Source organism: Cryptomeria japonica, chromosome 6, assembly GCF_030272615.1.
Source record: "Cryptomeria japonica chromosome 6, Sugi_1.0, whole genome shotgun sequence".
NCBI classification, from domain to species: domain Eukaryota; kingdom Viridiplantae; phylum Streptophyta; class Pinopsida; order Cupressales; family Cupressaceae; genus Cryptomeria; species Cryptomeria japonica.
In genome coordinates this window covers 16,265,464-16,278,579 of record NC_081410.1, presented here as the reverse complement: position 1 = coordinate 16,278,579, position 13,116 = coordinate 16,265,464, and the positions used below count along the sequence as shown (strand labels likewise).

The 13,116-nt window shown below is 39.9% G+C and overlaps 1 protein-coding gene across 1 annotated transcript in view; it reads left to right on the top strand.

Moving 5' to 3' along the window:
- LOC131048042 (superoxide dismutase [Cu-Zn] 4A) overlaps positions 1-13,116 on the top strand; it is a 70,556-nt gene that overhangs the window by 38,571 nt on the left and 18,869 nt on the right. The window contains exons 4-5 of the mRNA XM_057981883.2: positions 6,068-6,099; positions 6,233-6,308. Coding sequence (XP_057837866.1) covers positions 6,068-6,099; positions 6,233-6,308 — 108 coding nt within the window. The remainder of the gene's footprint in view (positions 1-6,067; positions 6,100-6,232; positions 6,309-13,116) is intronic.

Below are 13,116 nucleotides of genomic sequence, written 5' to 3'. Positions count from 1 at the left end.
TTTTGGTAGGATTCGCTTTCCATACCACTAGCTTCTTGTTGATTGTAGGAACGCCTTGCGTGGTCGACTGGAGAATACTTTGAGTCCCTTAATCTTCAATCATTATTGTATCTTGGATATGTACCTTCATGGTAGTGTCCTTGACCTTTGATGTATTGAATATCATTTTATTACCTTAGAAGATCGCATCAATTTCAATTGAGTTGTTATCTTATGGCAAAATTGAAGTTGGTTGAATCTTGCCAAGTCTTGTCCATACTAAGTCATTCATAGGGTTAGACTAGATTAGACCTCTTGAAAAACCTACTCTTTTGTTATTTTTGAAAGTTTCTTTAGTTTAGTAAAATCTTAAACTTTCGGATGCGTAAGACCCCTTGAAGGAAACAGCAAATCACATCATACCGCTAGAAGCTTGTCCACACGTAGAGACCCTACTAACCAGAACCTTGGAGTCTTCCTAACTGATCCTTTATGCGAATCTTCAGCAGTTAGAGGCTTTTTCTCAGGAGAGGATAAGATGCCTATTGGTATTTTATTCTGTGTATGATGGTGTATAAAATACACGTCAACAGTACCCCAAGGTGTAGTGTGTTTAGGGTACATGGTACGCTTCAAGGGCAACGAGTTCTAGTCATGCTCGACAATGGGGCCTCGCTCAACTTCATAAATTCATCACTCGTCACTCGAAGGGGTTTGCGTGCAAAAGAGCATGAAGGGTTCGATGTCAAGGTGGCGGGAGGAAATCTCCTATCATGCACTCACCTGGTTTTGCAACTGAGCATCACCATGGGAAATTACACGGTGATAGACGATTTCTTTGTAGTAGATCTGGATGATTCGAATGTCATATTGGGCATTCAATGGATGGAGACCCTCGACCAGTACATGCAGAGCTTCAAAAAGATGGAGTTCTCATTCGAGGTGGATGGCAAGAAGGTGGTTCTTAGAGGAATGTCGAATGGCGGCCCAAGGGAGATTTCGGCCAAACAAATGGAAGCCCTTTTCAGACATGATGAAGTCGTTTGGGCAGCACATTGTTTGATCTCGACAGAACCTATGAGAGGGCAACAATCTCACTACCAGGATGAGGAGCTTCAGTCGGTGTTGGATAATCACAACATGGTATTCGTTGACATCCCACGTGGCATACCGCCACGCCGTGGCTTTGAGCACACCATCGAGTTGGAGGAAGGAGCCAAACCCGTCATTACCACACCCTATCGCCATCCTAAGAAGTTTAAGGATGAAATAGAGAAGACGATTGAGGAACTCCTCGACAAAGGATGGATCAGGCCCAACTCTAGTCCCTTCGCGTCGTCAATAGTGCTAGTAAAGAAGGATGGATCCCTCTGGATGTGCGTGGATTACCGTGCATTAAACAAAAAGACTATCAAGAATAGATACCCCATCCCCAGGATCGATGAGCTGTTGGACGAACTACATGGCGCAGTTTATTTCTCCAAAATTGATCTCCGCTCCGACTATCACCAGATCCGCATGAGGGAGCAAGATGTGGAGAAGACAACCTTCTGTTGCCATTATGGACACTATGAGTTCTTGGTCATGCCGTTTGGTAGTTTTAAAATTCGTGGACTCACCACGGACTCGCGAGTCCATGGGAGCCACAAGTCGACTCGCCAAGGACTTGCGAGGCAAGTCCTGGCGAAAGACTCGCGAGTCTTTCAGATGGACTCGCGCGACCCAAAAAAAAAGTCATGCAAGCTTTAAAATTGAGTTTTTTTAAAAAAATTTGCCTTCATTTGGCATAACTGAGGGAGTGAAAAATAAAAGAAAAATAACACCCGACGCCTTTATAAAATAATAAAAGTATTTTTGGCCTCGTGGGGCGCTGCCCCTCAACCCCGCCTTGTATCGCTAGAGGGAGCGCGCAAGGGGCGATGCCCCTTGACCCCAACTTGGGGGCATTGCCCCCAAACCCCCGTCGAAAAATATAGGGGGGAATTGCACCGATGGAAGTAGGGAAAATTTAACCTCCGAGTCTAATTAGGCTCCATATAAAAGCATAATTAGCATTGAATAAATCTTGGTATTATACTGGGAGGTATTCCACTTGCATGGTCTTCCGCGGAACATAGTGAGTGATAGGGATAGCCGTTTCCTGAGCACCTTTTGGATAGAGTTATTTCGGTTGGCAGGAACCGAGTTGTCGCCAAGCACGAGCTACCATCCGCAGATAGATGGACAAACAAAGATCGTGAACAAATGGTTGGAGGGTTATCTTAGAAACTGTCTCAGGCTACTCTTAGCACAACAAAAGGCATGGACCCGTTGGTTACATTTGGGTGAACACTGTTACAACACCACCTACCACATGTCGATAGGTATGGCGCCCTTCAAAGCACTGTATGGTTATGAATCTTCGTCTTTCGTGGATTTTGGTATTGGGTGACAGTCGCGCACCAAGGGCCAAAGACTGGTTACAGGAGAGTTTGGACATCCTAAGATCTCTCAAGGATAACCTGCAGAGGGCTCAAAACCAATAGAAAATGTATGCCGATCGGCATCGGATTGAGCGAAGTTTTGAGGTTGGCGATGTGGTATACCTCCGGCTTCAACCATATAGACAATCTTCCTTGAGGATATGTGGTAAGGAGAAGTTGAAGTCGGGTTTCTATGGACCCTACAGAGTGGTTCGGAGGGTGGGCGAAGTTGCCTACGAGTTGGAATTTCCTGAGGGGAGTCGGATTCACAATGTTTTTCATGTGTGATGCCTCAAGAAGGCCGTCGGGCAGCGTGTCACAGTGTCGAAGGACCTGGCACCCATTGACGAAGAAGGGAAACTGATTCTGGAACCGGTCGAGATCGTCGACGTCAGAGAGAAGAAGTTGAAGTCGTGCACAGTCAAGGAATTCCTCGTGCGATGGAAGGATCTGCCAATCAAGGATGCCACCTGGGAAGGTGAGCAGATTCTGGAGTATCCAAGTTTGCAATTGCTTGAGGGCAAGCAATTCTCCGGCAGGGAGGACTGTAATGTCTTTGATATTATTAAATAATTTAATAATTGCATGTGTATGGCCTCGAGAGTTAAATTTATTATATCTCAGGCCCTTTTTACTTTTGGCGGTAACATTTTGGCCGTGTCAGCTCTTTTTGTAATCCTTCGGGAAGTTTCCCCAAAGCCATATATATGGCCGAGTTAGTCATTGTTGTAGGTATGCGAATTCCAGTTGGAGTTCAGTCGTCTGCCATTTCGGAGGTGGAATATCCTCCCTACTTGGCATCCACAGTTTCGGTGGGAGTAACTCCTCACTCTACTCTGCGCTACCCTCAATTTGAGATTTTTGTAATTTGAAGTGTTATCATTATTGAATCTGAATTTCTACTTGCCTAGTGTGTTCATTCCTATGCCAAATTGTGTTAAACTAATTATATTGTCCAACATATTGCACATAACGGAACCATTTTTTCGAGGCCGAGATTATTAGTTCCACATAGGAGAGTCAATTGTTCGTATGGAAGGCAATGAGCATACGGGTGGAGGGCTGTACGGTGTTGGTCGTACTGTATAGCTTGAGTTGACCGTATGGTGGAGGGTGTGTTGTCCGTACGGGGTGGAGGTTGTGTTGACCGTACGGGAAGGTTGTGTTGCCGTACAACAAGAGTACGGTACATTACAACCAATGGCTCGCAAATTCTCAAATAGATGTCATGAGATGGAGTTGAAGGCCTTTGTAAAGTCCACAAAACAATAGAATACTTTAGAAGACTAACAATGAGCCACTTCAATATTGAAGACTTTAAGGTACTCAACTGAGAGCAAAGTGGCAATTTGACATGGTGAAGTAGGCAATTGTCATCCAGATGGGTATGTTTTCTAAGAAAATCCACAAGCTCATCAATGAGATGCCAAAGAGCATTGATGAAAGAGAGCAACCTTGCTTAACTCTAATAATACTTTGGAGTCCAGACAATGTCAAAGAAGCCACAAGAATCCTGAATTGTTCAACAACCATCTCAGAGTCTCATGAGGGTCGTAATGAGTGTTAGAAACACCAATGCCTTGCAAATTCTCAAATAGGTGCCATGGGATGGAGTTGAAGGCCTTTGTAAAGTCCACAAAACAATACTATACTATAGAAGACTGACAATGAACCCTTCAATACGGCTTCATATAGTGTTTGGAGGTATCTAGGAATTCAGATAGTATCATAGTTTTTATTGTCAAGTCCTTGTTTCCTGTTGTTTCTTTAAGAAGTCTATCCTAGAAGTTTCACCATTTCTTGACTTAGCCATCCCTATTTTCAACACTTGCATTTATGAAGTTTTTAACAACCTATAGGCAATTCTAGTTGCAAAATAGATTAATATTTTGTACATAGAGTCTGCACTACTGTAAGTGTGCAAAAGGTCAGTTTCCTTAACAGTTTGGATTATGCCCTACAAAATTGTAATGTCCCCTTCTCCTTAGCACGTGGACATTCACAAGGTTGGCCTATAATTGACCCTCGTAGGCCAAGGAGTTGATTAGGGGGTCGACTTGGCGGAGATTGGTGGCTTCACATCTTATTTTTATTTGGTCTTTTGGTGATATAAGGGGATAACATGTATCATGAGACGTGTGCACTTTAATAATAATGAAATAATATTTTAAAAGTGCATTTAAAATAACATGTGTAATAAAATAATAATAAAGTGTACCTACCCCAATCTTCTAGAAGGAATCTTATGATGAGTTATGAAAAGAATAAATAGAAGAGGGGAATACATGTTTGATCATCAGTTGTTTGTTATCTTCTTTCATATTGTGGTTGTGGAGCCAAGGGTTGTCCGCAGATTTGATCTTAGAGAACGATACCTCCCTTCGATCGGCATAACTAAGGAGGTGAAAGATCCTCTGAAGGGTTGCATTGAGAGTGAGGAACATTCAGTTCTTCACATTGAGCTAATTGGAGATTTTCATATCAGATTATGGTGTACGACTTGGTTGAGTCTTCAGACATTGGATTGTGGTGATTTCAGCTCCTCATTTGGCATTGATTGTTATTGAAAACTAGGCGATCCCAATGGAGTTATTTGGAAGAGAAATCGTGGAGCTAACTGTATGTTATGAGGTCTGAGAGAAAGTCCGTCCAGCACCCTATGTACTTCGATTTTATTCATATGTCATTGTGGAAGCATCTTCTCAAAGGTTTGTAGACAGCGATTTCATCTAGAAGGGAAGGCGATCTTCTTTGATGCATTTTTGAGGTGATTTTGGTGAAGTTGCAGCTTGTGTATCAGTCTGAACCAGATCCGTACCCTGCCTCCTTTCCCACGATTTTATTCATATCTTCCATTTGGAGCACCGAACTTGGCTAAGGGGAACGACACCATACTTGGGAGAGGACAGCGATCATTTCTAGGGGTCCACATGAGAGCTTCTATCTGTTAATCAATTGTCATCAGTCATTCATATCTGCAGCAAGGTGGATTGGAGAACATGTTCGATTTGGCATTGGGAGGGCTCTAAACACTTGGATATTACTTGATTCTTCATTGCCACACAAGCGATTTATACCAGGTTCTTTGCAAATAGGATTCATTGAACTTTTCAGTTTGGCGTGCATAATTAATAATTATCATTGGTCCTCAGAAAATATGAGAACTAGTAATTGTTGTCAGTTCATGTGTTGGTCTTGTAATGGCATATTGAGCTGTCATATGAATAAAGATTGAAGGAGTTTATGGCTGCATCTTTATGATTAATGTCTGAGGTTGTATGACAAGTATTCGACATAATGACAGTTAGTAGTTATCCTTGTTTGTGAGCTTCAATTGCCTTGTTGATGCCTAAGCATTACATGATTATTACATTTCATTTTCAAGTTATTTATAAATGTACTTTCATGAAGAAATAGTCCCTTATATCAAACTGAAACTAAGATCAGCAAATTGAGGGTCTTGTTGGCCAAGTTTTTGACAAAATTCCTAGACCGAAGAAATCAGAATTTTATATCAGAATTGACAAGGGACATTACAAAAATTCTAGCATTGCATTTTGTTTAAATCATTTTTGTTAGAGTGGATTGTATTCTTCGTTCGGCTAATGATGTGTCTTGTCTTGCAGGTGTGGCTGAGCTGTTAATTGAGGACTCGCAGGTTATTCTTTGAAACTGGTTTTGGATCCATGCTCTTGAAGGATAAAGAGTGTTTCATTAAGGTGCATTGTCATATGGCAGAACCATGTATTTTTATTTACAAAACTGACAATTTGATTGTGTATGGACTTCAGATTCCCCTCAAGGGTCCAGATTCGATAGTTGGAAGGGCAGTGGTTGTGCATGCTGACCCAGATGACCTTGGACGAGGTTTGTTGAAATGTGACAGATTCATCTTATACAGATTTTTGAAGTGTCTTACCCACACATCAAAGTGGCCCAAATCAATGGTGCAGCTTTCTTCCCTCCGTGCAGGAACAATTCTGCACCACTGTTGAGGGCAACGTTTGAAGGCTAGATAAGTTGCACCTAGGTCTTCTCTTTATAAATTGAAATCTAATATAGTAGTATGCTCTATGTTAAAGTCTTTAGAAGCCAAATTGACCTACATGAGTTTGATAAACAGAGGCATTGTTGTGTCTATAGCATCTATCTAGAGTGATCCACGATATGTCAGTGTTCAGGGTGTGATTAACCAACTAGTAAAATATCCATAATGGCTGAAGTTCATTAGACTAGAAGGGTTCAAGTTTTCAACTGAGGTCTAGGAAAGCAACAGGATACCCAAGAAAATAACATTATGTAAGGATATAAAGCCTTCATCTAAGGAAATCATGAGTCACAACTCTATCTCACTTAGGAAGTGACAAATATGAGTGTAGCAGTCCTCCCTTTCATGGAGAATAATAAATGTCTTTCTGTGAATTTGGCAACATGTCACTAATGTCAGTGTATAACTTCCTTGAGCTGACAAAGATAGCCAGTTCCTAGGTTAAAGGGATGATCCCATGGAGCTTTATGAAAAATTCCATGGGATGGCTGCGTGCTCAGTCTTATACAGAGTGTTTTCTCAACTCTGCACATCTGCTTCTTAGTCTGACAACCGAATCAGAAATTTTTTTCTTAGAACATCTTGAACAAGGCAGACCTTGCCATGAAAGCCTATGGCAGCAGATGCCTACTCTTTACAACGTTATTTGTGCGGGTTCCAACACAAATTTGTGTCTCCTCCAAAGTCTTGGAAGGCAGATCTTGGTACAAGAGACTTGGCGAAGTATCTGCCTGTGTACCCCTCCTTTTATACTAGTAGGTAGGTGGATAAATTAAGGTAGAATAAGGTTCAACAGAATTCTTGAAACCCACCACTTGATTTTATGAGATTAAATGTTAAATCCAATGTTGATGCTATGAAAAAAATCTACACCTGTGAATCCAGAAACACTATCAATTGCATGATTAGTTAAACTATTTGATTAAAATTTAAAATCAGTCCATCTTCTCTTATGAAATTATGCATTTAGATCTTCACCTGGGAAATTATGTTTTACTTGCAAAATGTGTTTTTAAATAATATAATTGTTGTTTTCTGTACTCCAATTATATTCTGTACTCTAACATATATGTGATTTCATGGTTGAGCAAGAAACAAAGTTGTACATCATTATCAACAGTAGAATCAGAATATGTTGCATATGTTGCAGCAGCAACTAACTGTATTCAGGTATTATGGATTAAGCAAATGTTGAAGGACATAAAGGTAAAATGCAAAGAACCTATAATCATTTATTGTGATAATTCAGAAGCAATTGATATATCAAAGAGTCCTGTATTTCACTCTAAAACTAAACATGTTTCTATCAAATATAATTTTCTGAAAGAGAATCTTGAAGCAAAAGAAGTGAGATTGGTTTATGTGAATACTAAAGAGCAGATTTCAGATATCTTTACTAAGCCTTTGCCTAAGGAAACTTTTGAATATCTCAGAGAGTAGCTTGGGGTAATTTCCTCACCGGTAGAGACTTAGACAGTTGATGATTGACATCAAACCGACATAATTAACAAAGAAACCTTTTTTCCAGCTTTGATGGAGGAGAGCTACTTCTCAGGGGGAGTAGTTGGTTATAACAATTGGTTATTGTAATTGGTTCTATGAGTTGGTTGTATGTTCTGGTATTTGTATTGCTTTGACATTTTATGTCAAAGGGGGAGAGATATCTATGGAAAAACCTTGTATTTAGGAAACATTATCCTATGGGGAGAGATCATTCATTGGGGGAGAGATATATACTCTCTGCATTTATTTTGATTTTTGGAGATTGCTGGTTTTTGGTTTTTGGCATTCTGTTTTGGCACTTGGATGTTTTTCCATCTTGTGTTGCCATCAATGACAAAAAAAATGCAACACATCCATAATACCAACATGGACACCCTTTGGAATGGTATGGCTTTATGAGACATTCTTTCATAAAGTGTTACTAGTCTAAATTCCTTTCTTTGGTTTGAGATACAAATTACAATTGTTGATGGGAGTGCCACAAGTGATCCAAGTGCAACATTGCGCAACCTTAGTCTCTTACATCGACACAACATCAATCTCTTACATTTTATTTAACAATACCACTTACATGCTCATCTTCACTCGACACTCACCACACAATACTCTTACACCTACACACAATGGTATCTTCATGCCATTTCTCAACATTTGTTGCAGTTGCATACACATTACGACCTTACCCATGGCTACACGTTGACATTTTAGAAGACTAGATGAGTCTAACATGTGGGGCATTCATATCCACATGACATGCCGCCATACATGCTTGGCACGTGCTTGTGCCCACAACATATGTTTGTCCAACTTGTTATCATACATGCACAACTCCTATTCTCACCTTGTCTACATGATAGAGCACGTCATAAGTGCACTATACCTATTATTATATTATGAAGGCTAAACTAGCAACCTATTTGTAGAAATGCCTACATCGTACAAGGTACATGTAGAGAAGAACCTACCAACATCTTTGCTACACATGTCATCACACATATCTTCTCTAATATGGAATTTCCTTTCAAAATATTTTGTGCCTCTCAAAGTGCACTTGCATTCTAGTTTAGGGTTCCATTTACATATTCTGTAAATTTATCGAGGTTTGCCCACCAATTCACTTGGAAATCGGATCATTGGCAAGAGCTTGAAAATTTTATTCGTGTGCCCTTCCAAAAGTGCTAACAACATCTGTAGAAGATTTACATACCTAGTTCAATATGTGAGAGTTTTTTTAAATACTAAGAATAGAGTAGAATGATAGATGAACATATTCTTAGGGTTTTAATAGACATTCAACAGATGATAAATATGGTGTTGGAAGCACAATGCTAGGAACTCTTTAGATAGTCCCAAGACTTAATGACTCAACTTGGATTAACACCATCACATCTTAACTAGCACTCTTCAATGCATTATCAAAATTCTTTTTGAGTGTGAGTCAATCTTGATTTTGGTGTTTGAAGGCAAGATTGATGCCATCACAATGGATAATTGAATTTAATGGATCCAACTATTCTTTGTAATGTCCCCACTTTGAAATAGAATTTAATAATAAATAATAATAAAATTAAAATTCAAAAGAATAAAAATTAAATTAAATTCAAAATATAAAAGGATGTAATTAAATATAATGAATGGTCAAAAGACATGGAATGAAAAGTTGTGACTCCCTCAAACATGAGATATAAAAGGGAGGAGAACCTCATTTGGGAGGGGGATAATTTGGAAATCAGAAGTGCAGAACTGATTTAAATAAGAAGTGCAGATTTGATTGTAAAAGGTTGTGTCCCTTTTAAGGGGCAGAAATAATGAAGAGTTGCACTCTTTCAAATGGTGCTAATGGTGAAAGGGTGTGTCTCTTACCAAAGGGCATACATGATGAAGAGGTGTGACTTCTCCCTCACATTGAGAGATATAAAGGAAAGGAATCAAAAGCGTCCAGTGACATCAACATCAAATTAGATCATAGGAACAATATGGGTAATCTACACTCATCAAGAAGAAGATCAAACATTACTACTTGTGACAATAGATTGGTATGATGTATCTCACTTATTGCTAAATGACTATTTGGAATTATATGATATGAACATTAAGAATAAAGAACAAATATCTATAACATGAGATATTATATTTATAAATTCATATTAGGGAATATTGTCAATAATATGCATTGGTAATAATAAGGAAATCAAGTCACAAGATGGGGTATGGATAGGTGTTCCTGAAACCTTGGGGGAGAAGTCCCAAGATGGGGTATGGACCTATGTTCCTAAAACCTTGAGGGAGCCTACTTGTAGATTGGTTTCCACTTTCCAAGTGCCCTAGCATAGTAATTCACCATCCTTTGTTTGGGTTAGGGAAGTAATAAGGATAAACCCTAAATATAATTGGTTATTGTTTGTATTATGAATAATTAGTTGTTCTCTAATCTTAAAAGCTTAATTTAAGGCATAATAATAGTTAATGATGTATGTTAATTATTGGGAAACCGGCAGCCTCATAGTAGGGGACATTACAATTGGTATCAAAGCTTTGACCTTGCCATTTGGTGGGTAAACATTAATCAATGAATCATTCTAGTCAATAAGAAGGAATCTAATAATACATGTATTTGTGTGAATGCTCTGTGTTTGCATATATCCATGCGTATGTTTCGTGTTTGGTTCATGCCTGGTATGTTTCTAGCATGTTTATTCTATGTGTGTTTCCAAAGCCATTTCATATTGGGAATCATTTTGAACACTACATGATCATTGCTTGAGGACAAGCAATCTTGAGTGGGGCAGACTGTAATGTCCCCACTTTGAAATAAAAATTCTAAAAAATAAAAATAAATTGAAATTAAAATTAAAAGAATATTATTAATTATAATGAATGGTCAAAAGACATGGAATGAAAAGTTGCGACTCCCTCAAACATGAGATATAAAAGGGAAAAGAGAACACACTTATTCATCAACAATTTCATTGGCATTAGGAAATCTCCTTCATAGCATTAAAAATGTTCATTGTAATGTCCCTGATATAATTAAATAATATTAATTAATGGCTCTAAATTTAATAATAAAATCTTTCGGGCCCCCTTTTTATTTTATTAGTTAAGTTATGTTTGTTGTGTCGGCCTGTTTGTAACCCTTCGGGAAATTTCCTGGAGCCCCTATATATGGCCGAGTTAGTCTTTGTTGTGGCCAAGCGAATTTGGTATTTTTCTTTGTATGTGCGAATTCCAGTTGGAGTTCAGCTTGTCTGCCATTTCGGAGGTGAGAGATCCTCCCTACTTGGCATTCGCAGTTTCGGTGGGAGTTTCTCCTCACCCTATTCTGTTTCTGTTAAAAGTTTGTGTAATCTGTTGTGCGATCATTATCAATATAATTTCTCTTGCATGTGCGAATCTTCATCTAAGTCTCGTGTCAGGAATAATAATTCATTCCACTCCTCTGTGCAACATCGAACTGACTAAGTGTTTGGAGGACATCGGGGGCGGAACTCAGTGGGTATTCACCCACCGTACGGCCAACTACCGTACACCCCGTTCGTACAACCAACACCAATCGTCTGTCTGTACAACCAACACCAACCATACGGTCGAGCAACAGACTACCGTACGTCCAAACACTCACCGTACGATTAGGTCATTAATCCGCACGCCGAAGGGAGGGTATACTATACGGACATCACATGGAGCATACCATAAGATCATCACCGTACAGGAGTGGTGTTTGAAGGGACTGTATGGCCTATGAAACATCACAGTGGTATCAGAGCTGGTAATTCTACCAGCCCGTTGGGAGAATCATGGCACCGAGTGATGGATTGATAGATGCATTGAGGGAGTTAAGAAGTGGTGAGAAGAGGCTCTCCCATACCCTCATGAGAAGGCCTGCCATATGTTCTCTATCCCAGATTTCTGTGGATTGGAAGGAACATTTGTTGGTTGAATACTCCAAGAATACATTCACAGGCAAACTGATGGATGGCCAAGTGCAGGATGACCGATACAAGGTGGTTGATGACATCATTTACTACAAGGACATAATCTATCTAGTGCCCGAGTCCAAGATGAAGGAAAAGGTTTTGAAGGAAATGCACAACTCTCCCTTGGCCGGACACCCAGGATACTTGAAAACCTACAGACATATCTGAGAAAAGTTTTCCTGGAAGGGACTTAAGAACAACATTCTGCAGTACGTGCGGGAATGCCGCACCTATCAGGAGAACAAATCTGAGCACACCTTACTCGCTGGATTGCTTCAATCATTGCCAATCCCCGACCAGAAGTGGGATAGCATCTCGATGGATTTCAGTACCGGGCTTCCCAAAGTGCAAAGAAAGGATTGCATCTTCATCGTGGCAAATCGTTTGACCGAGTATGCTCATTTCTTTGCCATCTCCACTGGATACCAAGCAACTCAAGTGGACGAGTGGTTCTTCCGTGAGGTATTCTGCCTGCATGGTCTTCCGCAAAACATAGCAAGTGATAGGGATTTTGAAACATCACAGTGGTATGAAGAACATGCGATAGACATGAGCGTTGCTTTTCAGGAAGAGCGACATCTACACGAGAACCTATTGTCAATGAGTTTTGAGATTCCAGACCATCATTGGAAAATGACTGATTGGCATGATGGCATGATAGCTTGGGATTCGAGAATCGATGTGTTTGATGATTGGTTTTAGTGGGATCCCGACGACTCCAAGCATGGCATCGTTTATATCAGAGTGGAGCAGTGGAAGCTGGAGGGAAGTTTACTCTTCTTGCTTACTTCCATGTGTGGGCACGTGGTCATATTGTGGCATGGAGATTTCAGATATGGCTATCGATGTCCACGCTTGGTTTGGGACCCTGGATCTCTGCAGTGGGCAAACTGTTTGATGATGGATTGCTTAAGGGCAAGTAATCTTTGGGTGGCGGATTTGTAATGTCCCTGATATAATTAAATAATATTAATTATTGTATGGCCCTAAATTTAATAATAAAATCTTTCGGGCCCCCTTTTTATTTTATTAGTTAAGTTATGTTTGCCGTGTCGGCCCGTTTGTAACCCTTTGGGAAGTTTCTCGGAGCCCCTATATATGGTCGAGTTAGTCTTTGTTGTGGGTATGCGAATTTGGTATTTTGCTT